The following is a 27,682-nucleotide window of genomic DNA, read 5'->3' on the forward strand; positions in this document are numbered from 1 at the left end:
GCAGGAGACGCTCTTTATGAGATACAGGCCAAGGATGTTTGGTTTGCTCACATACAGAGACCCTGTGTATTGCTGAAGTATATGAACACACTGTAATGATTAATTCACAAATATTTTACCTTCTCTGGTATTACAACTCTGACCGTGTTCTTTCATTTCCCACATACATATTTGAGAGCCACATCTGTCTTTGCTTAGGCAGAGTTTTAAAAGTTGGCATTTTTTACAAAATTGGTAGTTGAGAATAATTTCACTCTCATTTTCTATCTTCCCTGTTCTGGTGTTTATACCAGCCTACTACTGCAACTACTAATAGTAGTTGTAAGTAGGTGTTTCATGATATTAGGAATGCAAACTCAACACCAAATAATAGTCGATCCCATTTTAGACACAACGGGTAACAAATTGAAGAGACATTCAATATATATGCATGTTTGTGCAAATTTATTGAGCCCAGTTTACTTCCTGTGTGTTTGGTGGGTTTGGCTTCATTCTTCAGTGCTGATCATGCAGGTGCGGCAGCCTCCAGTGCGGGAACACTTCCGGGTCACAGTCCCCTCAGCGACCCCAAAACCTCCGGGAGCACACAGGGAGAAGGAGGACAAAAAGGAATAGAAAACCACCAAAACATAACATGCAGAAAAATAAACATATACAAGAAATACATGAGCTCTGGGTCATCAGACCCAGGCCATGACAGTAACATTAAGATGATCTTTGTAATATTAGCCACCTCTCTTAATGATAGCTTCGCATTAAGGTGTTGTTAATATTTCTGAACTGTTTTATACTTTAGTGTTGTTGAAATGGGAGCTTTGTGGACTACTGAACTTCCTCTTAAATACCAGAGTATCTGTATTTAAGATGTCGCCCGTGTGTTCAGCTGCTAGTGGGGGGAGGGGCCGTGTGTCAGATGGAGGAGACAAAGATGGCACTGTTGGTATGTTGTTGAAAATGAATGAAATGAAAAGCATCTAATTTGATAGTAATCTTTATTGGTACCCAAATATCACTTTCTTTTAACAACCCTATCTGGCAAAAAAACAAAGTACTGTCATGTTTTCAGAATTTTGGTACTGAAAGGTAATGTAAATATTGGTTTTGGTGACATCCCTGATTATACTAGTGCTGTAGATTTGTTTTAGTAATACTTTAGTGAAAACATGGTGTAACATCTTGAGATATCAGCTAGTTTTGTGACTTTCTGCTGCCTCCTAACTCTGCTCAAGCCCTGTTTCACGGATGCCTGGATGTTAAAGAGACCAGCCTCACTGACTGTTTTATTGGAGCTGAAAGACATTTTGACTCTCACTGATGTTGCCGTCTTTGATCTTGGAAACTGAAGGAACATTTGGACAGGAAATGACTAATTATGCCAGACTAAGTGAATTATACCCAGCACCTTTAAATCCATTGAATAAACAATGTCCAGGGCGTCCTGCTATATTCAGCCAGCACATTGTGCAGGCAGTGTGCTGAAGAGACATGAAAGAGAAGCGTCAGAGTCTGTGAGCCTTGTAGTTTGATATTCAGGCTGAAAACATGAAACCTTTTTTTTTCCTGCCTTCGCTGCTCTGATCTTGAAGATATCGACACTCAGACCAGCTGCAGTCAAACAGAAGCACGCAGGACGGATCAGACCAATGGTATCTGGACACTTAGAGTGCACTCAGGGAGAGCGTCAGCATCTTGTTAGTGTTGGTGAGATAATCAAATCAGTTAGTGAATTTAAAAATATTATGGCTGAATATTAAAATGTTGGCTGATGAGGGTCCAGCCATTAGAGTCAATCAGGAGGGTCGGCTGTTCACAGCTTGTAAAGCTGAGTTGGAGACGAGAGAATCCAGAGAAACGTGAAGTTGTACTGCCAGAAACTTGAGAGGCAGCTTTTAGGCTTTTGAGGGATGAACTGTGCGACTTCCAAATGCCCCCCCCTTACACACACACACACAAACACACACACACACACACACAGACACAAAACCTACCCTGAATGAAATCAGGGAATCAGGAGAGATGGAGGGTTTCACCAAGAAAAGTCTACACTCCCCAAGAGACATGGGAAACACTCATTTTGTGTGTGTGTGCGTGTGTGTGTGTGTGTGTGTGTGTGTGTGTGTGTGTGTGTGTGTGTGTGTGTGTGTGTGTGTGTGTGAGGAAGAGAGAGAAGCAGAGCTGGGAAAGAGAGAGAGTGAAGCTGTTTTCTGAATCGTGTGGCAGCGTCTAGCTTTTCCATTAGTGGAAGGGAGGAAAAAAAGCTTGGTGCTTTTTGATGTTACATCCAAATGTTCCTAAAATTTCACGCTGAACAACTTTAATGGGAGCAAAAGGTTTAGCTGAGACACACACACACTCACACACACACACGCACACTTAGGAGGAGTGGAAATGGGTTTGTGCATAAATTTGCCATGTGTGCTGTGAATGTGTTTGCGTGCACCTGTGCAGTCAGAGTCTGCATGTGTATTTCTGTCAGCATAGAAATCCTACATCACCCTCTGTTGATCCGACATGTTCAGCATGCTTTCAGTAAATTGCTTGTAGAACATAAATGACTCAAGGAGAGAGGGGTGGAATAAATGGGGGGGATATAACCTCACGCTCCACGGTTTCAACTTTTCAATTCAGCCGATGCCATTTCAAAGCCAGGTGCATTAAAAGGCAGAAGCACAGCAGGAGTATGGCTTATAGCGGCAGAAAGCATTTAAAACCTTTTTTGGGACACAGTCAGCAAGAGTTTGTCACCACCCGTGAGTGGTGATTGTGTATGTGCAGGTTTTTGTGTCCCGTGTCCTCTGAAATCACCGCCAGATAGGCGAATAGCCTCGTCACAGTGTAAACAAACCCTGAATCCACAGAATTAAAAAAACATGAAGCACGAAGGTGATCACGGTTTCTTAGGCAGAGGTCTCTAAAGGACACAGCTGGGAGATTCCTAAATACTCCTCGACCATCGCTGTGGATGGTAGGCGTGGCCGAGGATATGCCTGAGCTAGGCTCGTGCATTTGATCGACCAATCGGATGTGAAGGCTGGGGAACACCTACTCTGATTGAGTAACAGTAACACAGCACTCTGCAAAGACTCCTTATGTGTGTTTTTGGGAATCCATGAAGAAGCATCATGTCGAGGATGTTCCATTAGCAGAGAAACACTGACCCCTTCCTCAGGTCACTCATACGTACAAATATTTGTGAAAGGAGGTAAATGTGTGGCAATTCGCTTATTTAAATGCATTTAAATGATTTTAAATTACTCCTTTTTCATGTTATGACTCGTGCTGGTGGCTCAAAGGATTAACGGCCATGATTTAGCTGTTTGAGCAGCTGTCTCCTTATTTTGATTTAAGCAGCGCTTGAGAAGCCTGAAAGCGTTTCAGGATCTGGCAACATGCCACGATCGTTTCAGCCGCTCGTAATTTAAAGTCTGCTGCACTTGCTTAAAAACATTTACCAGAACGATGCGTGAGCTTCACCTCATCTGCTTCTGTTCCCACGAGCGAGGCGCGGAGCTGTCAGTTTCTGCAGTAAAGCTGTGCAGCCTGCACATATGAATATGAAATAAGATGACTGTGAGAAATGTTACACCGCCAAGCTTTTCTTATTGGAGCGAGGGCTCTGAGACGCGTGCACGTGCATGCTGGCGTTTCTGACGTTGGCTGTGGTTTTGGCTGCCGCAAAGGCCGAGCCTGAGATCAACGGAGGCCATTGTTGCCCCGAGCGAGAGAGGCAAACCATTCTTTCCACTTTCCATTTCAGCTCTTGTCTGTTATTATTTTTTTTCCTCAGGAAACGTTCTTGTTTCCAGCTGTTGTTAAGGACGATGAAGGCCAACATGTTTCATGTTTAGAAAAATTTAAATCAAGCTCCATTAACAGCCAACGTTTTACGGTTGGAGGTGGGTAGGGCTATATGTGGCCCCGTTACCGGGATGTGAAAATGTGAAATATGACTTTATATTAACATAAATATGGAATCTCAGCCGACCGAAGTGCAGCATGTATCGGTACCTTTAAATGAAAGTGGTATTCTTTGGATCTCAGAGAACTGAACACAGCTGCTCGTGTTTTTTTTTTCTGCCTAGATTTTCATATTTTTGTTTAAAAATTAAGAATTTGATTGCTTCTTGAAACAAGGGTGACTCACTCACTTTGCATGTGCATGCTTGTGTGTTTTCAATGTAAACTTGCAAGAGTCGGGTTGTGGTGTCAGTCTGCTAGTTTGACTGATTACGCTCTGGATTAACTGCACGAGTTGTTCTGGCTCATAACTGAAGTGCAATTGCTCCAAGATTACTCCTGAACTACTCTTCTTGCATCTTATCTTCTTGTCCTGTAAACAACAATAAACCGTACTGGGTTTGTCTTCTGAGTCCTTCTTGAAAACCTTTCTTGATCCCTGACTGGCTGACTGGGCTGCGTTTGTCCGTGAGAACTACTTTGCCTTTTGACTTCTAAAGATTGTATGAAATATGTCTGTTCCCTGTCTGTTTCACGTCTTATGGCCCTGTAGTCCTGTACTCTTTGTCTCATTCTTATCCCCGTGTCCTTGTTTACTAAGCATCCTGTCTCCGTTATGTTGCTGCCTCATTGAAGGTTGTCACAGTGTGAACACTCATGAATTTATCACCCCCAGTACTGGGCTGCGCCTCCACAAACTGTAACCTGGTGCTAACGGAGGCCCAGGGAGAAATCACATCACCGTGCTATCCCCAGAGATACCCCAATTCGTACAACTGTAGGTGGATCATGCAGGCCCCCACCGGCTTCATTATCCAGCTGTCCTTCCTGGACTTTGAACTGGAGGAGGCGCCGGGATGCATCTATGACTGGGTGAAGGTGAATACAGGCAGCGCTGAAGTTGTGTTCTGTGGTCTGACGGCCAACGGGCTGACGCTAAACTCAACGGGGAACCAGATGGTGCTGTCTTTTACCTCCGACTTCAGTGTGCAGAAGAAAGGCTTCAGAGTTAGCTTCCAACATGGTAGGTGAAAGCCGCCAACAGGGTCCTGATCTTCAGCTGTGTCTTAACTAAGTCAGGCATTAAACAATAAGAGTTTGAGGATGGGTTTGGTGACAAGGACGGCTCATTTGGTGACATCAAAGGGCCGATGTTACAAATGCTCTGCTCACTAAACTCTGACCAAAAGCACCATTGTCACATGTAACACACAGAGTTTAATCAAGGAGAATTTTGTCCAGGAGGTTTTTCTCACGCAGGTGTGAACCCACTTTGGTTTGCTGACATGTGAAATCTTTGCAGCCGACCATTAGCAGTCCAACAACCAGCCAGTGTTTATGTACTCACAGATGGAGGGTGTATGTGTGCAGCACACTGCAAAGTTTCAAACTGGTCAAAACCAGCAAGTAAAGCAGGGGTGTCAAATGTACGGCCTGCGGGCCACATCCGCCATACAATTATATCCAACCCACGAGATAATTTCATATGTCAGTTATTGATAGCCCTGCTGCGAATCCATGCGGACGGGGGCGGGACTTTAATTTGATAGGAATGATACATATAAAAAAAACCTCCCTTATGGGCGTTCATACTGCACAAAGTAATTTACAATAAACAATTAACCTGCTGAACCCCAATGCCCCGTTACCGGAGACGAAAGGGAGAACATCTGGTTTAATGTGATCTACAGAGATCTGTTATTTAAACATAGACATGTGTGGTATCCACGGGAACGTCAGAATCTCAGCTAAAAGCTCACAAAACCATTTTAACGACCACCAAACAGCTGAAACAGCAAACGATGAAAGAACAGGTAAACAGACTCTGCAAAAAGATGTAAACACAAAGTACGGCGCGTTCACCCGATGGCATATACACGGACACACCATCAGTGCTGACGTCTCACAGATTCTGATGTTGCAACCTCATTTCTGCTCTTCAATACCGAAGAAATTTCAACTTTCACAAATTCTGCCAAATAACAAAACACGTAGCTTTGTCTCTAATAAAACCTTAGTGAAAAACAGAAATGTTTCTGTTTTTCACTTTCTACCATAAAAATCTCTTTTTTAAGACTAGAGTTAAAATCTAATGGACAGTATCGACAATGGGTTAGCAGAACTTTTTCTGCAATTTTACATATTTATTTCTTACAGTTTAAGTCCAAAGAGTTGCGCTGACGGATTTCTTTCTTTGTCACAGCAAAGAAAGAAATCAATTAAACACATAACTGGCCCGCTTAAGGTCAAAGTGGGCTGTAAAATGAGTTTGACACCCCTGACATAAAGCCTTAAAACATGTGAAGAGGCCTCATGGTCTCTGGATGAACCAACAGGTGCAGATAACATATAGCATTAGCTTAGCATGGATTTCAGGGCAGTTTGTCGGCCCAGGAAATGTTGGACATAGGATTGGAGAGTGGAAAGGCTTTGTTGTTTAGTACCAGGTGTCCAGTGTCATTGCACTCCCTACTCTTCATTCACTAACACATTAAGACACCTGCCATCAATGCCTGTGTACAGCTCCTAGCTCCAGCTTAACACCATGACAACAAAGCTGTTCCTAAATCAGAAACATTTATCATCTAAAGGTTTTTTGTGATAAAAACAGAGGGAAGTGTTTCCACACCAGTTGTTTCATCAGTGATAAAAAGTATAATCAGTCAATCAATTTCCTGGTTTGTATGAGAGGCTGAATTGGACTTGGAAACTCTACATTGTCTCCTCGCTGGAGGCCAGCCTCCTGACTTTAGCTGTATGAGTTCATGCACAGTCTGACTGAAGGTGCATGTTTTTAGGTTATCGTGCAGTCAAGAGACCTGAGCGTCTCTGTCACAGACAATCCGATGTGTCACCAACTGACCCAACGCTTTTGCGGTGTGTTGATGCACCATGTGTACCTGCCTTCATGCATGTTTGCTGTGTAGTCGTATCTGAGCGCTTTTCCAGTGAGCAGTGACAGACGACAGCTCCAGCCAGAGCTGCTCTCCTGCTGAGAATCGTTGTTTGACGTGACACTTGAGAAAGGCTGAGGTCCTGCTTAGGAGCTGCTTGTGGATAAAACGTATGTTTTCTGAGAGTCGAACTCAGACTCATCGTCATCGCTTTGCTTTTTTCAGTCAAACTTTCATTTAAAAAGTTCGGCACATGAAGCAAATATTATCACCAAATCACATCTGAACAATAATAATTAGCTTTGTTGGGTGAAAACGAGTTTTGATTTGAACTGTTTAAACTGAAAAACCAATCAAAGACTCGTTAATTTTCCCTTCTGTGATTCTGAGTTTTCACTCCCGTTTTTGTCCTTTTGTTTTTTTTCTTTTTTAAACATTTCTTTCTTTCCTTGATTGAATTTCTGGATTTCTTTTTTTTTTATCTCTTTACTTTTCTTGCTTCTCCTACTTTCTATTTTTGTTATTTTTACTCTCTTTCATTCTTTGGTGCTTTTGTTCTGGAATTTTCTCTTTTATTTCATTTCTGTCTTTTTTCCTTTTTTATCCTGAATCTTGAATTTTTCCTGAATTTTCTTTTATTCTTTTTGCTCTTTCACCTTGTTTCCTTTTGCTGTTCCTTGCTTCCTTATCTTCTTTCTTTCCTCCTTTTTACTTTTCTCGTCTTTTGTCTTTACTTCTCGTCCTTCCTTCTTCTCGATGTCCGTCTCTGCGTTTTAGTTGCTGTGGCCCTGAGGAACCAGAAGATCAAGATGAGCAGCGGCGTCGGGCAGATCACCAAGGTCGCCAATTCTGTTTCCATCCCTGCGCTGAGTCAGCTGACCATATGCTTCGAGGTGGAGCGCAACAGCCTGAAACAGGTCTGGATAAACGTCACTGATTATGTTAGATCTTTTTGATTTGACTAAACTCCATTTAGTCATTTATTTCTTTATTTCATTAACTTTTTTTTACAGCTTCAGTCTTAAGTAAGTCAAATCATAAGAAAATAGACCCGTTTAGGGGCTTTAAATTATTTAATTTATACGCACGTGTGTGTTATTCATCCCACCACAGCAAGTTCGTGTTAGCTATTGTTCTCGTTCCCTGAACAGAAAGAATGGATCTTCACTTACTCCAACAACAGCAGCGCCATGTTGCTGAGTCTTGGTTCCGATGGCACGGGGATGAAGATGGTGGTCGATGGAGTGGTCTGTCCAATAGACAACATCATCTTACCATCTGACTTCACTTACTCCATGAAGTCCTTCTGTGTCATCTGGACATCATCAAATGGACGTGTGGCGGTTTACTTCAATGGGAACTACTGGGCCAAGGCCTGCTCCAGCTCCACCGGACACTCCGTGCAGGCTGGGGGAGAATTCCGGATAGGAAGTAAGCTCCAATACGAGTTTTATGTTTTTGATGCATTTTGTTAGACGTGCACATAAAGTGTCAAACCACTTTAAAGACATTCTGCAGAGAAACTTCACTGCCCGGTAATCACAGGTTTGGGGATCTGCAGGATTAAGAGATGTGAAACTGTCTGCATTAAAGGATAAAATGGATGAAACACACTCGTAGACAGAATATTAAAGCAAAAAAAATAACCCCAACCTGGAATGCTGATTCTCTGTGTGACATTTCATGGCGCCCTGTGATGTCGCATACAGTAACCTTGGTTTGATAAGTGATGCAGTCACTTCTGTTAGTAAGCGGGAAAGTCTCAAGCCCTGCTCTATGGTGCTGAGCTCATTACTAACTCGCTTCTACCTAAGCAGACATTGATGTAACTGCATACTTTGAGGATGTGGAATTATTATTGTGATCTTAGAGGAAACTAAATTAATACATTTCTGCAATTCTCAGTGCTGTTTTTCTGGGATTTGTTCAGGTCAGCAGCAGAGCTTCGATGGGAACATCTACAACCTGCGGCTGTGGGATTACGCCATGTCCATTCAGCAGCTCGGCGCATTAAAGTGTGACAACGTGGGGAATGTCATTGACTGGGACAACAGCTACTGGACCATCCCGGCCTCTCTGGCCCAGACGGACACCTCGCTCAGCTGCAGTGAGTACAGAAAAGAAATCAAAATGTGTTTAAACAAGCACGATGGCAGGAACAGGGGTGTGTGCTGCATGGGCTGTGATAGAGCCACATGTGTTGCAGGTCAGGGGTGTCAGACTGACCTGCCAGGAGGCCTGAACTGGGTCACTGGATGGAAATGTGCAAAAAGGAGAGAACTTTTTTATTCGACTTTTTTACTGCATGAGCAGCGATCAGAAAGTTTGTTTGTTTCTCTGTACATCCAGCTGCTAATCTTAGATCACTCCCTGGAAGTCCAGTCTGACACTTCGCCATCTAAACAGACCTCGAACACGATCAAAATTTTTAATGAAGGATCAATGCCAGGATCGGCACATTCTGAGCCCGACAGCAATGAGTGAGAGCAGGAGCACGATCGCCATGTTTTTAAATCATTTATTGGCTGTTCTGCGATGAACGAGACCCCTGAGGCATCTGCGCACACAGCACTCCGACTGTGAAGGAAATTTTTGGCTGCACCAACACATCGCCATCTTCAGTCACGATCTAAACCGCTCGGCAGATTCGCTGCATCGTTGCCCACTTCCCGAAACATGAAACCGAAGTTAAATGATGACCAGTTTGACGCTTTTAGAGAGATCCTGCACGCATCACAGAGGGACTCTAAGAATAGCAGCGGTGCTAAAAGCAGGCACATTTAAATGAGGCTTTTCATTTGCATAGAGCGTTCCCGTAAGCTTCTGCTCACACCTCGTGTTTCACACTAGGAAGCATTGTGTTTCAAGTCAACTGGGCTGCGTCACCGCGGTGGCGTCCGACCCAGAGGTCTGAATCATTGTCAGCGTTACATTACCCACAGCCTGCCACAACACACAGAAAAAAGGCGGTTAAGTCGAGAAGCCGCGCTGACACATTTCTTTGATTTACAACATTAGACTGAGCAAATGTGGAAAAGCTGAAACACGAAGAAGAAACTAAAAAACTCAAACTCTGTTCTTTAGCTGGAACCAGCGGTCCACACAGAGGAGTCAGGAAGAGCCGAGAGACGTTCTAACACATCATGTTTGCTGAGTGTGCACACTAAATGTTGCCATGAAAACATTTTTCTTCCCATTTACTGTGGCACTGAGAAGTCGCATGTCTCTCCCACACACACACACCTCCAGGTACTCAGCACTTCAGTCTGTTTGCTATCAGCATGGAAAATTAGAACCAGACTTCAGCCAAATTCTGGTAGATTTTAGCTGCGCCTGGTGACTTAATCAGCTCCAGCAACCTGTTTGGCTGCTGATCAGAAATCGCTGTGATTCCTGCTCTGGTCCACAAACCCACTTGGCTGGTGAAACACACCGACACAGATGTGTGCTACTGTACCGCTCCGAATGGAGGCATGTACATTTAAATGACTCAGTTATTAAAGATTTCTCACTGTTTTTATTAGCATGTTTTGCACACATACACACACCCACTGGTACAAACCTGTGTGTACTTGTGTGTGTGTGTGTGTGTGTGTGTGTGTGCGCGCGCGCCGACAGTGCAGTACCTCCTAGTTAAAGCTTTGTAAGTGAGCGTATAGCCACAGGAGGTTAGCCACAGTGGTTTTAGTGAAATTCCAGCCAACACTGTACCCACTGGAGAAAGAGCCTTCTGTGTCTGTGTGTGTGTGTGCATGCCTGTTTACCTCTGAGACTTGTGGTGGTTTTTCAGAAATGCATGATTCTGCACTAAGCTTCCATATTGTCCTGCGCTTACAGTAAGAAGCTGACATTATTATTTTTTCCGGGGGGTGGGGGCATTCACTTAAGCTGTACCTGAAACTTTATCTGTGAGATCCACACATACAGAGACTTTATAGACCGAGACATGAGTGAGGTTTTTCATGTTACAGCTTTGACATTGTGCAGCACACAGTGCACAACAAGCTTCAGAGCGACATCAACACTTCAGTCAGTTAAATCAGTAAGTAGATGGAAAACACATAAGAAAGTGTTTAAGACTGCAGGCATTTCCATTTCGGGTAACCTCCACACTTCTGCAGACACGCACTTTTGATTTTGAGGGATCTGTCTAATTCCTGGAGCTTCAGACCACCTACGCTGGTTTGACTGATATTCTGAAGATTAAACGCTTGTCATGGCGACTGGATGGACTCACGCGCAGACAGTTCTTTCTTTGTGAACAAAAGGAGGTTATTTATTTACAACAGGGATCACCTCAGTGCTATATACATGTACAGTGAGTTGGGAGGGGGGGTCCAGGGCTCCAGGGAGAGAAGGGGGGGGGAATCCACACACACGCTTCCTCTTCCACACAGTCACCGCCACAGCTCCTCCGCACACACGCACTCCTCTTCAGCCGCACTCGCTCCAAAACTCCACACACGCTGCCACACCCAGGCAGGTCCCGTGATTTGGTCCAGAAGAAGGATATCTACACACAGAATTCAACGTTAGTTTCACAGCAAAATACATACAGGGATTTCTTTTGATAATGCCGAGAGCACGAACTCAGGAGGTTCAACGTTCCAGCGGTGAGCTGCTCTGTGCCACTGCCTTAAATAGCAGCTGGGGAAATCAGCCAGATCAACAGCAGGTGGAGACAATCACACAGGTGCGTGGGCCAAGAGCGAGAGCCCGTAACGAGCTCCACCCAGGCAGAGAGGAGGAGAGACAAAGAAAACAAAAAACAAAAAAGAACAACAACAAAACCTGTAGCCAGCGTGAGCCAACCAGAGAGACACGGGGACCGTGACAACGCTGCCTGAGTGACTGATGACTTACTTTCTGTCTTTTGTTTAATAAGTGTGTCAACCTCACATTTGCATTTACAGATCTCTCCAATGATTCTTGTCTGTATTGTTTTGGAACTCATGCCCACTAACTTGTCCCTCTCTTCACAGTTTGCTACCCTCATTGTATTCACTTAACAACTACTGCGCCAGCTAGTGGTGAGTGCTGCTAACACCTTGTGTGCACCTGTGTGAGTGTGAGTTTATGTGTGTGTTGGCTTGTGCTAATGCATAAAGTGGAATATGTAACAGTCTCTTTTTATCATTCTAACACGGCAGCCTTTGGATTTATGTTTCTTTAATGTAGAAAAATCGAATGTCATCAGCAAAACATAATCACAAAACAAAAGATCTTCCCCAGCAGCAGTTATTTAAAGGTTCTGTATATGTTATTCTCAGATTATTATAGGTTCAGATTATCAGATGTGTATGAAAGCTGTAGATTATGCTCTGTGGCATCTTCCATCAATTTCCGGATCCACTTTGAAGCCTTGACTTTACCAGGATGTTTTTTGGCACTAGGGGTGCCTGTATTAAAGCAATCCGCATCCATATACTGTACAGATGCAACACGCATCTCTTCTCTGTGTATTAAATACTGTCATAACCCTGCAGCCGATTTATCCAGTGATACAGAAATGCATTGTTAGATAAACTAAACTCTTTTTTTCATTACATCATCAGTATCCAGAGGTTCCCAGGATTAAAACACCTTCATTAAAGTGTCTTCTTTCACATGTTATAAATTAAACATCAGTAATCATATCAATAGATTAACTCATAATGAAAGTAACTTTTGCTTGTATCCCTAGATGATCACATTTGCTGCAGCTGGCCTTCCGCATTTTGTTCAGCAGCAATCGCAGCAGAATTAGTAATAAATAAACATGACATGAACTTAATTGGTCCCTGCAGGGAAACTGGATAATTGCAGCAGGAGGAAACACAAACAGAGGATTAGTCTGGAGAATAAAATGTGTTACATGGAGTCCGCATTCGCAGATGTCTGCTGCTCGGAGATTAGAAATGATTCGATGTCACACTCATTCACAGGTTTGTGTAGCAGAGGTTCAAATGCAGGTCACAGCCTGTGCGAATGGATTCAGATACACATAAATGTCGTTTACACAGAAGCAGCGACAGCAGTGGGAAGGTTTGGAAAAGTCTGAAAAAGCCCTGGAATCTTTTTAATTTCATTCACTGTCATTCATTGAAGAAAAATGTGATGCGTCTTTAGATTTTTGGACAAAACAAGCAAATATTTGAGATTTTTGCTTAAAAACTGAATAATTATTGAGCTCCAGATGTTAAATCATCTGTCCTTATTTGGTGGTGATCCAGCTGTTTGCATTGACCTCTCTGTTAATGTCTTTACTATTATTAAGTTTAATTAATGTTCAGGAATTTCAGTTATGTGATCTTTAATTGTCACTGAATTAGACATTTTTGAGGCAAGTCAGGAATAATTGATTGTTCTGTACTGATAAAGCTTATTGATAATTAGGTGTATACACTAAAAACTGTTTGTGAACTCCCAGAGAGACACAGTTCCACACAAATCTGTGTTTTATTATTTAAATAAATAATCATTTAAAATGAATTCTTAGAAGTGAAAGTGGCCCTGGCCGCCCGTTGACCCCCCGCCTCCGTGTTCTTCATTTAATTTATTATATAGTTAAAAAGCGCTTTGTACGTGCTTGGAAAGAAAAAGTTCATTCCATGAAGTGGAATGAAGCAGTAAGATTTACATCATACTCTCATACTTGGTCCAGTGTGTTGGGGAAATGAAATTAGTCCTTCAAACAGGTCTCAAAACGTCTTTGTGTAACAGAGGACAGCGTGCAGTAATGCTGGCCATGCACACTGTCCAGAGAGGGAACACTGAGAGTCACTGAGCATTGGAGTGTTAGTGTTTCTGATCAGCAGCCACAGTTTAACTGAGCGAACTGTTGTGTTTTAGTCTGAGCCCGATGGAGATGCACAGGAAAAGATCAGAGCAGACACGTGAAGTCCCATCTGAAGGTCGCAGAGCTCTTAAACACGCAGGCTTCATGCTAATATTTGCATGTTTGGCTAACGAGCTAAAGTCTCAACCATCTTTGCTGAGCTGTAAGCAAACGAACAGTTTTTTAGACACGCTGCTAAAACTAAACCGTCCTCTGTAATGATCGTTTTCACTGACTGTGTGCTCACTTCTGAGGGTACAGTTTGTTGGTGCCCATCCTATTCAGATGAACAGTTCACCCTGAATTATATTTTTGTGTTGTAGCATGTTTTCTTCCACTTTAGGAGGAGGGTTCATTTAGCCTTCAGTATGTGGACAGTGCTGGTGGACAGGATTTACCTGCCAGAGCTTCAGTGGGCTTTGATTTTGTGTGGTTTTCATCACCATTTGATGATGTCATCTTTGGCTTTGCCTGTTTTTTTTTACCTGCGTTTTTCCCGTGTTTCTTTTCTTTTCTACTTTTTAGCTGTACTAACAGTGACAATAGCAATGAAGAAATACACTCAAAGGCAATAAACTGTCATCACCATCTCTACTTCATCTCTACTACCTTAAGCGACTTCTACAAGATATCTCTGTCAAGTGTAGAAATGGATAAGGTGGACCCAGAATGCAGACTTGGAGGATGGAGTGGAAATACCAAAGCTAACCTTTAAATCCAGGCTGCAATCCTAGAAATCCAAGAAATCCTAGTAGCAAGTGACAGAAAAAAAACAAAGTCCATGTATCAAGTGGGAGAAATGTATGTCTGATATCCGTCTGTCTGTCTGTCTGTCTGTCTGTCTGTCTGTCTATCTATCTAATAATGAAACAAAAACTGGATGATCTGTCCTTTGAAGCATAAAAATGGTGACTGTTAAACTAAAACTAAATATTTTTTATTAATGATGTCTGGGGGGCCGCTTTTGTTCCAAGTGCACTTCACACTCGTTTATGTCTCCACGGAGAAAAGTGCTGTTGATTTTGTTTACCTGAAAATGCTCTTTCCTTTTTTATGAGCCTAGCAGAGAGCCCCTGGCCAAACCAGGTTTATGTGGCTCTTTGGTCTGTTAATGAGGCCAGTGGTGATGGAGACTATGTGCTCATACAGTTTATATCGTACATGCATGTGCATGTGTGTGTGTTTGCACGTCAGCTTGTCTTTCATCTCCTATTGATGCCGGGGGGGCAGACACCTACAAGCTGCTAATCGTGTTGCTGCAAGGACTTATTCACAGAGTGGTTTTCTTTTAATTTGACGCAGTGGACCGTATGTTTTATGGCCTGAAAATAATGCACATTAATTTAGAAGTGCAGTGTGGATGGTTCCTGTGAACAAGCAAAAGCAAAGCTATGTGTATTCATTGGGGAAATATTCAGAAACAAAACACGGCTTCATATGAGAGCTGTTCTACAGGGTGCCTTGAAGTCATCCGCCATCCTGCCAGACCGCAGAGAGAGAATTTAAATCTCGGTTCGTCTTTGCCAGCTCAGAGAGGAACATGGGGTTTTTTTCCCAAGTAAAATCCAGCCAGGCACTCACATGGAAAAGCTTCAACGAGCTGAATATTGGTTAACATGCCACAGTGTTATTACAAGTGTCAACTACTGGTTTATATGAAAATGCTGCACAATATTACTTTAACCGCATCTGGCGCCCATAAATATGGACAAACAGCTCTCGAGTATAAACATGTTTTCCACTTATCACGGTGAGTTATGGTGCGCTTTCCTGTGCCGAGTCATCGTATTAATTACAGTTCATGAGCTACTGTCAGCACGGCGACGCCCTGATGAAGCCATACAGGGCGAACATAAGCACCTTTGCTGACAACGAAAGGAAATTTGCATTTTGAGCTGCTATGAGAACAGATCGCTTGTGTTTTTGTTTGTCTCAAATTCAGATATGCTTCATGTGGACGAATGATTAGGCGTTGCTGAAAAAATAACTGTAAATTTACGGGAATTTGTGAATCTCTTCGTGCTTTTTCCTGTCACATATTTTGACAATAATGGCAAAGCAATTTAGTTGTCTAGCAAGTTAAATTAAAGCTCATTACCATTGACTACTTTCTTCCTCCACTCTTTCTGGCCCAGCACTTTGTGCTGTTAACGGGCTCGGCATATCTGCTTATCAGCACAATGCTGCTTTTAATCTCCAATCACAACATCCTGCACAGAGACAAGAGGAGAATCAGAAAACAGAACAAGAGGCAAAAGTCAAAATAAAATATATTACATGGACACGATCACTGTCAGCACTGTTAGTGCTGAAGAACATTTGCACGCCTCAGAGGAGCCATGATTTTATCTTCTCTCTTAGATTCATGAGATGGAAAAAGAAAGTCGCTGGACTTTTGTGAAGATGTTCCACCTTTGATCCATGACGCTTAAGTTCTAAACAGAATGGATGTGGTGGTTGGCACACTATTATCAAATAATGAGCCGAGGTGGGAAAAAAGGCGTGGGTCATTGCCATCACTAGGCTTTTACGGGTGAAGCCACTGTGAGACCTTGCCCTATCCTATCATGTCAGGATGGGGCAAGTTGTGGCTGCGTGATTTGCCACCCATATGGGCATCATGGGAGTTTGCTGTCCTGATTCCTTGTTGTGGTCCAACACCGTGAAGAAAGAAGTTAAAATCTTAATAAAAAAGAATGAACAAAAATTTGCAGCTGATCTGCTAAAACAAACTCCAAACAGATGGCGGGTGGCATGAGCGGAGTTTGACATCAGCAGTTCAGTTGTTGGTAGTCAGACACTGGAGACAGCACAGCCACATAACACATAAGAACAACTGCAAAATGAGACGGAGTACAATACAACGCAAAGCTGGAAAACGGAGACGGCTAAAGTACAGCTCATGAACGAAAGTTGTTTGATACTTGCATACTTGAAATAGGCAGTGGGCATGTGAACGTGAAGCCTGACTGGAGAGGGTCATAAGCTTAAGGTTTTCAGGGTTTTTGCTGTCTGTGGGAGATTTGGTTCTGTTAGGGTCATCAGGCTGGTCTTGGAGACAGGACGAGGAGCTCAAACTAGAACTGCTCATTTTCATTTTACTGTAAGGGGATTTAGGCATCTGATCAGGATCTACTGATATCACTTCCTGCGTGGCATCCTCCCAAAGGAGGTTGATGTTTTTGGATGCATGGGCACCTAGACTAACTTGTTTAGCCTGCTGACTCCCAAACCCGAGCTTTGATGAGGTCTAGGACTGAGGTTAGGCTTTAAGTTCTGGCTCATGGTCCGGTTTCTGCCAAAGGTGTTGAAAAGGGGTGAGGTAACAGACTTGGTTCAGACAAACACCAAACTGGCAAAACTGCTGGTTTAGAGGAACACTGCTGTGAAGTAAAGTTTCCTTTCATTGGAGCTAACTTGTCCAAACCAACAAAAGTATTCCAGACCAATAAGTGGGCTGTGGTATCCTGTTCCTAAAGAGCCCAATCTCCATCTCCCCCCATTTGCTTCCTCTCACTTCTGTACTGTAAAAAAGAGACCGTGGATTATCTGTCTGCTACAGTACACTGAGGAAAATAGAAAAGAGGTAATAGAAGCACACGGAGTAGAAAATGGGGGATTCGTTGTGCTGAGGTTGTGAAAAGAACAGGAAGGGGAGAAAATGGAAAAGCGAGGGCAGCACAGAAAAACCGAAGCGACAGAAGAGAAGGTGACAGTCAGTCAGAGTGTTAGGCTAAAAAAGAGGACGAAGGGAGAGAGCTGGAGGTAGATTATGACTGGGCACAATCCTCAGCCCTCCTCACCTCTTTTGATCCGCATGCTATCCACGATTACTGAATTCCTGCTTTTTCACTCGGCTGAATGCTGCGATGATTTGCTGACATCTCTCGAACACATTCCTCTCAAACAAAGTCTCAGCTTTCTCCGTCTGCCCGTCCACCCACTCTGCTGAACGGTCTGTGAATATGCAGCATGTGTGGGCTGCAGCCAGGCTCGGGGTTACATTTCAAATGGCCAAAGTACTTGAGAAGCGCTTGATTTTTGGCTGCAGTAAGCACACAGTTGGTTAGACAGACTGTCCCTGAAATATAACTTTGAGGGCTCGATCTGTGCAAGCAACCAATCTGCACCCACCACAGACCACAAAGTCCGATTGATTAGAAATCTGCACGCCATTAAAATGGTGTGGGAAACTTTCTTAAACAAGCAGCAAACACTTTGAGAAATAGAAGATTGTGTTACTCGTCTGGCACTCTGTTCAGTGTGTACCCCACTTCATGTCCAATGCATGCTGGGATAGGCTTCAGCTCATTACAAGCCAGAAATGGATAAGCACTTCAGGCACTTGGGTTGAACCTTGATCACATAACTGTTAATATAAAAACCCAAAACTGAGCCTGACGGATGCAGCCAGGTCTGCTGCGTCAGGCTGGTATCAGGCATAAACACAGTAAGCCAGCGTTACTCCAACCCTGAGAGTACTTTTTACATCTGCGGTATGGAGCTGAAGTACCAACCAGGCAAAGTAGCTTAGTGCTGGAGGATCTCACATTTACTGTCTCTGACTCCAGACTTATTTGTACCTGTTAAACAGGACACCATCTTCAGAGAACTTTTTTCCTGCTTTTTGTGGATTTCTACCCTTTCACACACACACGCACACACACACACACACACACACACGTCCACGCACGCACACACACACACACACACACACACACACACACACACACACACACACACACACACCTTCTTTCACACTACAGAAAGGACAGATGGGGTAGCAGGTCAGAGTTCCTGGTTCAGGGTCGTGGCAAAGGAGCGCTGCATGGACAGCACAGGGTGGCTGCAGTGTGAACAGAGCTAAATGACCTAAACCAACCTGGACTTTCTGGTATCTTAGCAACCATCATCTGAAGTGGCTTTCTAGGAGGTGTTGGCGATATAAGTCACGCAGAAACATGCTAACATCAGTGTAACGGTGTAAAAATTGACATGTGAGCTTAAAATATGACATCATCATATGAGTCGGGGTTTTTTTTACATCAACTTTTTCCTTTTTTTTTCTTCTTTCATTTCTTTTACTTTATTTTAAATATTTTTTTATACTTTGCGATAATTTTTTCTAAAATAAAAATATCTTAACAGAGTTGAGCATTAACCAGTGTAAAGATTTCATTGTGATTATCAGACTAAAAATCTTTCCTCCTCTCCTCCCAGGCGTCTTCCCAGTGAGCAACGCACCCCTCAATACTAACTGTGACTCACCTGCGCTGGGCTGCCCAGGTACGAAACGATCACGCTCTTTGACACAATGGCTGAAAAGACCGCTTTCCCCCCGTGAACGTCCTCTGTTGTTGTTTGTTGTGTGTGATGTTCACGGCCAGACTTGCACTGAGCATTTGAGCATTTTCATTGTAAAGAAAAAGGTGTTGCCAGGAATCTTTAATAAGTAAATTGAATCAGTTTGTTAAATCAAAGTTTATCAAACGATAATGTATTACTGTCTGTGGTCATGCATACTCTTCTTCTTGGATCAGTGAATCAGAAACAAAAAGACAAATACCCTGTTCTTCTAACAGAAATTTAGAACTGATGGAGTTACAGGTAACATCATTATGCTGGGTAACGCCAACTATTGGAGATTATGTATCGGAATTTCAGGAGCAGGACCACGCTTCCAAACACGCTCCTTCCGGTTGTCATCTACTGTATATAGGTTCCCCCAGTTCTGCAAGCTGTTCATTCTTGTTTACGTGCCCCACCCTCCCTCCCTCCTTGTTCTCAATTCTTTAACTTCTTCATTTCTATTTAGTGTATGGGGATCTGCCAGGCCCGGGAGCCATTGCCAGGCCTTCCCCAAACTGCAGCTCAATTCATGTCAAAGCATTCACTTTTACCTACTAAAATGCTGTCAAACCTAAAATGAGGACGTGGGCCCAGCTAGTGAAATCATATGTAAAACACAAATGACAACGAACATTTTTGATCAGTTCTTCCTTTAAATGAAAACACCTTTTCACAAAATTGCTTCAGAGTCTGCATAATTTCATACATCAATTTTATTATAAAGTAAAAATGGTAAAAGACTATTGCAGGTAGGTCTCCGTAGGTCTCACAACAAAATCTGTTGTAAAATTTTGTCTCAATGAGTCACCGACTTTACCTTTTCTGTTACATCTGGTTGCTTAGTCCAGATCACAGTGACAGACACGCTCACACCAGTCAAAGTTCATTAGAGTTTAGACAGAAGTGAAGAACACAAAAGTGAATCTAGCACAACATTAACCTTTTCAGATAAGTATTTGCTCAGAACAGCTGATTAGGAGATCCCAAGAATAAATTATGGGGTTCTTTAAACATGGGGTTTGTGCCATTGCATTGCATCTCCCTGGTTGCATTGATGTCTTTTCCCTCTGACATTAGAGCTGTCAAAACTGTCAAATATCTATTAGTCTCTGGTCTTGGTCAGCTCTTCACACTGTGTTACAGTTTGGTGAAAAATGCAAAGGCTGTAAGGACCTCAGAGGAAGTAAGAAGGGAAAAGAGTTTTGACCATGAAAAAATGACAGTTTGAGTGTTTGAAGGCGAATGGAATATATACAAGAGCTATAGTGCTGGGGCTGAACCTGGCAGTGTATACACTTTGAACTGTTGAAGTACAGAAGGCATCGTACAGCCTTGACGTCTATATAAAAGTTTTCCTCAGTGACCATATGAACTTTTTATAAAGGTAAACCAAGTGCATCGGTGCCTACACTTCTTATTCAGCTTCACACTATGATGGTTTTTGCTGTCAAGCTTTGCTTTCCGCCTTGTGAAGAAGTGTCTAAGGGTCAGGTTTTGTGGGAATGCACTCATAAGAGAAAGCCGCTTAATTGAATTTTGAACATCCTGTTAAGAAAAACTTTCTAAATGAAAGCAGGCTCAGGTTTGGATCGAGATCCTTGGCTTTCCCCAAAGCCCTGAACATATTCTAGCCTTTAAGCATTCCCAGTGCTGTCAAACTGCTCTGAACAGTGAAGAGATGCTAGTTTGTTCAAGGATGAATCTGGCAAGAGGTGAGATAATCAACATAATTGTGATCAACAACTTTGTTTGTGGTGTTTCTACAGAACCACATTTAATGATACTGCAGGCCGGTCACATTCTGGTGATGTTAGAGTTTTGGAATTTGGAAGCCAACGCTGCATAATTTGAAGAGCACAGCTTGTCCTTACCTAAACCTGCAATAAACCTTATGAACTTCTTCACGCTGTCATTGACTTTGACAGTTTTCGTGACACAACCCTCGTTCTCCCGGGTCAAACGCCTGTGCTTGACTCCTTTGTCCAGGGTTTATTGTACTTCCTAAAGCTTTTCTGCCAGAAAACCCTCAGTGACCTCCTGATCATCACATCTGTGTTTGCTGTTAGGTCTTTCTGTTACCGACTGGTGCATAACTGTCAGTTGGGACATGAAGAAAACAGTTACCAATTAAAATTTCCAACATTTACACTGAAGATTTGGTGAATTCATTTTAAAAATTACACAAAAGAAGATGAATTTTGGGTCAGTTTTCTTATTTAAAGCAAACATATGAGAAAAGAGAAAGTCGTGCAGATTGCAAAAGCCTTTGATTTATGGTTTTGGGCTTCATATGTGACATTAACTGAGCCTGGACAAGAAAAGAAAGCAAAAGGGAATGGAATCTCAGTCAGATTCATTCAAATGAGGACATTCTTGAAATGGAGACAGATGGAGACAGATGCTTCACTCATTCATTGCTTTATTCATTTAATCGGCCTTCATAAGTTCAAGTGGCTGATAAAGGAGGAAAGAATAAAAATTGGCATTTGGCCCATGTCACCTACTCTCACCAGTCCACGTGGATCTGCCAAGAATCTATCCAGGAATGCTCGGTTAATGACATTTTCTAATTCCAAAATAGATCATACCCGAAGAAACAAAATAATGTTTTTAAAGCTATATCCCCCAGGGTGCCATTCAGCTGCTGCCATAGCCATTAAAACTGGAATGCTGTCCCTGCACAGATTGTGGCCCTCGAGAAAAATGGACCCCCACCAGTTTCTTTTGCTCAAAGAGGTCACATGATCCAAGACTTACCAGTGAGCTCTGGTCAGAACAGTAGCTGTGGGCCAACTAGTAATGTGACCCAACTCCATTGCTGAAATGTCAGTTCTCACACTGTCCAGAACTATGGAAGCCTCAGAGGGACATACTATATTTCTAAAGGTCAGTTTTTGTGCGATTGCACCATGAGAGCATGGAAGTCAAGCCAATTAAACTACAGTTTGTGTTGCAGGATAGAAATTAAGAGCACAGACAGCTCAACAAGCCATGAGAAAGGGTGATAATATAATAACTCGTAAGCTCGATGGAACAAAGAATAAATGGTCAGCTGAAGAGTAGAGCTGTTAGAAAGTTAGGGTGGTGGTCTGAGGAGTGAAGAAGGCCTGAGTGGGTGTGCTTCAGTGGGTGAAGCTCATTCAGGTGTAGCTGTCCTGAAAAACATAACTCTGACTTCTGTTCGGGAGATGTAGGTGGAAGAAGTTAAATGGAACCACAAGTGAGTGAGCAGCTGGTTCTGGTCCAGTTTAAACAACATTAGGTTTTCTTTTTTTTTCCAAACAAATTTGACTTCACTTTAACTCTGAAGCACAAACTTCTTTTCATGAGTAGACTTTATCACCTCTTGTTTCAGTCCACCTCTGAAATCCCTTTGATGGCACAGAATTCCTTGTTTCAAAACCTCATCTGTGACCATGCTTAGACTCAAGCCTTTCCACATGACATAATCAAACGTAATCTGTATAAACCATCTCATGGCTTTAAACCCTTTGGTCAGAAAGTGCTTGGAAAAACTCTGGAGACTGAGCTGTGTATGTCAGCTTGACGATGGCAGGAGAGGAAGCTCGGGACAAAATAAAAATAAATAACCGGACTGTGTGGTAAGTTTTGACAGCAGTCACAGTCTAAGCTGTTAAATCCACATCACTTATTGGTTGGTTGCTGCTGGTTAGTGTGATTATGTTGTAAGTGGTACACAGACCCACAGTCAGCTTTGATTGAAAAAAGAGAGCTTTTATCATTATGACTACATAACTGTTGAATAATTTGCATTCTTTATTAACGATGCTGAGAACACTTGAGAAGCCCAGATCCTATACCCCTACTGTGTACATTTAAGATGTTCATTCCTCATCACATCCATTTATCATCCTTTGCATCTGTTTCTCTCTCATCCCATCACATTGTCACTACCACCAGCTGTTTCCTCTCCTGCCACCTCATCCACTGACTCCACTAACACCATCTACACTACTAATGCCAACACCCACGGTAAGCCACCCTCCTCTTCATGCAGCCTCTGTCCTTCCTTTCCATCTTCACCTTCTCCACTTCCCTGTGCTATTTTTGTTCCCTTCAGTGCTTTTGCTTTATCATCACCTCGCGGTTCCTCCCCCTACTTTCCCTTCTTTCTTCCATCTTTTTTAAATGATTATTAAACATTTTTGGTTGGTTTTAAGCTTCTGGATTTTTCAGTCAAATACCTTTTCTGTAGAGGCTTCCCCTTTTTTCCTCTGTTTCGTCTAACTCTAATTTAGGATAAACCTTTTAGGGTTCATCCAACATCCACAAAGAAAGACCTTTTTTATGGAACTCAGTTATAGTTCATCACCATAAAGCCGTTATTCTTAATGGTTTTCAGAGAGATTTCCCTCATAAAAATCTCAAACCTTTTTAGCTCTGCCATGTTTGACCTTCCAAGAAGCCATGAAAAGTAGCTTGAAGCTATTTTGCCCCTCTGAAAAATAAAACCCTCTAAGATCAGTTTGGTCATTCTCTTATTCATTAACTACCTGTGAGAATACTCAACTAATTCAGCTCTGATGAACCCGTCCGCTTGACAGACGAGTAAATTATCTACTGCTGCGTTTGAAGATGGAGTTCATCAAACTTTTCATTAGTCAATTAACCTTTCTGTCGTCCTTTTTCCTACTGAAAAGTTGTAGCTCTAAATGAACGTTCCCAGGAATTTATGAAAAATCAGCTCTCTGTGTTTGATTAGGATAATAAGAACTTTTCATTCTTAATGGAATTTTAATGAAGCACCGATATGTGCAGCTTACATTATATATATCTGTTTGTAATGTGTGCATGTGAGAGTTTTAGACCTTCTGGAACATTTGCACTCAAACTGGACTTTGGGAAAAAGCACATGCTCGCGCTAGCATTATAACCACTTTGTTTTTGCATGTGTCATCCTCTCGTCCTGCCTTATCCTTTTATTTGTCATCATCAGTCCTCTCTACCATCACTCCATCTCCCAGCATCCTCTCCACTCGCATGCCTCTAACCTCTATCATCAGTACCACTGCCACCGCTGCAACCAGCCCCTCCTCTTCTGGTAAGGCTTCATCTGCTTTCATGTTTGATTCTTGTGCAAAACCTAACAAAAATAATAATAAATGAGTGTGTCCCCCTAAACTATTGAATTTATGATTAAACAGGCTGAACAGGAAGCCCCAAAAATGGCCATTACCTCGAAACGCTAATCCATAAGACTAATCAATGGGTTCCAAGAAACACATATACACTGTGTGTACATAGAGAAATTGTTACTTGAAAGTTATATGAGGACTTTTATCTCCCAAATGTCATGAGGCTAAATAATTTGGCCACCTTTTCAGGTGGACCCCTCCCAGTCTAGTCATGAAAATTAAATACCAGTACAATTACACATCTAAGTTTTATCATAGGCTTCCTTCAGGTTGGCACATAGCTTATTGTATCTACAGACATTCACATGAAGAAGAAAATCTTCACAGGATTTATGCAGTCCTGTTAAACACTGCGTGCAGCCTTACCAGCAGGACAACAACAGTTTAGTCTTTACCTGCTAACCATGCAGGTGAATTCTACGACTCAACGGCCTTGTGATTCCTAACATTAAAAGTTTACCTCTCCTGTGACTACATAACATTTAATCTTTAATTAGTGGTATTTGTGGTGTTAGAGAAACAGCATAGATAGAATATTTCTGTACCAGTTATTGTTCTGGCAGTCGACCTTTGACCTCAACAGTGAGTGGTAACCGTTCTTTGTGTTAGAATAACCTGTTCAGTCAGCAAGTTTCACATTTCTCATAATGCATCATTAATGTGTCGTTGAATCCAAGATACTTTTGTGTTACTGACATAATCCAATCTGATCTAATCAGTTTTGCCTAATACTACCATCACCACCACCACCAGAGCTCCTACCACTGCATCTACCGATACTAATGTTTCTGCATCCAGCAGCACAGCACATGGTAAGGTAGCTAACACTATCTTCATATACAGTGTTGTCATTAGCTGCCCTTCTTTATGACTCTGTTAACGGCTGTTTTTGTTGTAATTAATCTTTTTTTTTAAAGAAAGATTAAAAAGCTGCTACTAAAACCCAAATCCAAGTGGACATGATGGTAAATGGTCACAGGATTTTGTAACCATCACACGAAACACTACTTTTTTTCCCAAATGATGTGACTTCAAAGTTCAAAATATTGTAGTTTTTATCCCAACTAAAATAATTATGTAGTCATATTTTACAATCCAGTAATGGATTTGATTCAAATTAGTCTTAGAATAAGGAGAGAAAACTCACACATGTGGAAAAACTCGTATAAATTGTCACTGAGTGAGGTTTTTATGTTTTCATGAATGTGCTGTAATGACGGGTAGTTAGAAGAAGAAGTGGCTTTTAAGGTCTTTCACTGCCTTGAAGTGAATGGGTCCTTTCACAGATACAAAGCGAGGTACCAACAAGTCAGATTTGCTTCTTTGCACAATTGGAAAGTGGCGTTCCAATCAATAGCACGCTGGAAGCTTTTTACATTTTATTCTCACTTTGCTCTTACTCTGCAGTTTTAACATCCAGGTTAAGCTCACTGACTAATAGTTTTGTAGAGAAATATATGATATAACCCCTGCACACCATCCCGCTAACCATTATTTTTGTTCAGTTGTAGTGTTTCTGTCTGTATGAACTTCGTCAGCTACAGAGAAACAGTGTATACATACATTTAGTATTCAGCCAATCAGTGATGCTTGGCTATTAGACATCTCACACATGCATGCTATGAATCAGGTAATGAGTCCACTCATAACGCAGTTACTCATCAGGTCTCCAAAAACCAAATTGTTTTTCATCAGTATCCAAAAACCACACCATCCATATGGCTTATGCATTCTGAAAATTTCACTTAGATCCATAAATTACCACAAATATAAAACATGCTTTAGTCAGTTCAGTGATGTATAATGTTTTACTGAAGACTTACACATCAAACCAAATACACCCCAAAAAGATAAGGTCATGAAGAAACTACAGCATAGCTTTGAGTACAAGTTCATTGTTCCGTCCTTTAGTGGATAATATCTGCAAAGAGAATAGGAACTAATAGTTCAAATATATATTTAGTATATATAATATAAGTGACTGGTGGTACAGACGGAAGGACAAAACCCAAAAACTTAAATTCAACTTACAATAAAGCATACAGCATCGTATTGACGTCTCCACAGTTTAGGTTTGTTTTACCAGCTGTTGTTCTCATATTGATGCATTTTGAACGCATTAATATGGGATGTAGTCCACTGTGAGCATTTTGAATCGGTTGTTATTCTGTCAGTGTCACTGTGTGTTTTTGTTTTCCCTGCAAAAAGCAGCTCTTTTTCACAAACGTCCCGATGACATCTAATGCAGACGTTCATATGTTGCTGGCTCCATTCTATAGCTGCCTTTTAATCCTTACAATAAAAGCCACACCCCAAAACACAACTGATTCCAGCTTGCAGTTCCTTATACTTTACATTTATATTTACACTTTATTTTACTGTTGCTGGATATTTTGTGACCTGCTCATTTGTGACTGTTGTTAAAAAAACAGTTGAGGGTGCACAGGTACGTTCACACCAACTTTTCTGGGTGCGTTCGGTCCACTGTGAGGCCCTGTGCTCGTCCAACCTTTGATGGTTGCAGGTTGCAGGGCCACTCACCTGTTACTGTACAAGGACGGCCCAATGGAGCACAAAGGAAGTTTGTTCCACATGTGGTGGAGTTTGGTGTTCATGCTCATTAACCTGTTACGTTCAGCTCAAAGAATTTAGTTTGATTTATGTTATGTGTTCACAACATGCAGCGGCTGGCATCATAACATATATCATGCACGCTTTTTTTGGCGACAGCAGGAAGGATGTACCAACAGACGTATCCATATTAATCAGTCTTTGTTTCTAGTTTATTTGTGACACTGATCACTGATACCACATTACATCAGAAATATGGCATTTCTATATGAAGCTCTATGAAGCAGCGATGTAGCGACAGCATGTGTCAGTTCAGATGACTGATAATCTGTGATTGTTTACTTCCTGTAGCCCAACAGCCAACCAGCAGCACGGCAGCTGTTTCATCTTTTCCCACTAACCATCCAGATACTAACCCCACCCTGCATGGTAAGAGGAATAGTAATACCATTGCCAAAACTGGCAGCAATAATGCTGTCACTGTCTAACTGCATGGATTTTTAACAGTAGTATTTATGCAGCAGATACAGAAACTGTATATGATAGGATGTTGTTGTGCCACAGCCTCAGCTCTTATAAACATAAACGTGTCCCCAAAAAGTTGATTCTGGTTATCTGGACGTGGCCTTTATTTCCTGTGTCTTAAGATCTTGACTGTCATATACTGTTGAGGATAGTTTTAGGCCTCAGGCTTCATCTTTTGTACTCCCAAATGGGGATTAATGGTTTGCTTTTGTGACAGGTAAATAGCAACAAATTGAGTGTAGATACAGTTTCCAACTGGTTCTTTGTTAGGTTGTCTTTTATATTCAGGCAAAACTCAGGTTCTTCCCTTTAATTAGGTGCTTTTTATACTTTAATTGAACTGAATGATTCACAGGTCAGTGTGATGTAAGTTACCGAACAATAAATCATTCCCCTGAGGATGATCAGTTACA

The 27,682-nt window shown here is 42.0% G+C and overlaps 1 protein-coding gene across 1 annotated transcript in view; it reads left to right on the forward strand.

Annotated features, from left to right (window-relative positions):
- Positions 1–4,808: 4,808 nt before the first annotated feature.
- The window catches only part of adgrg6 (adhesion G protein-coupled receptor G6), a 60,078-nt gene continuing 37,204 nt past the window's right edge, over positions 4,809–27,682 (forward strand). The window contains exons 1-5 of the mRNA XM_063494689.2: positions 4,809–4,981; positions 7,629–7,768; positions 8,003–8,282; positions 8,782–8,958; positions 18,889–18,954. Of these exons, the coding sequence (XP_063350759.2) occupies positions 4,915–4,981; positions 7,629–7,768; positions 8,003–8,282; positions 8,782–8,958; positions 18,889–18,954 (730 nt within the window). The 5' untranslated portion in view covers positions 4,809–4,914. The remainder of the gene's footprint in view (positions 4,982–7,628; positions 7,769–8,002; positions 8,283–8,781; positions 8,959–18,888; positions 18,955–27,682) is intronic.

Source organism: Pelmatolapia mariae, linkage group LG15 (assembly GCF_036321145.2).
Source record: "Pelmatolapia mariae isolate MD_Pm_ZW linkage group LG15, Pm_UMD_F_2, whole genome shotgun sequence".
NCBI classification, from domain to species: Eukaryota; Metazoa; Chordata; class Actinopteri; order Cichliformes; family Cichlidae; genus Pelmatolapia; species Pelmatolapia mariae.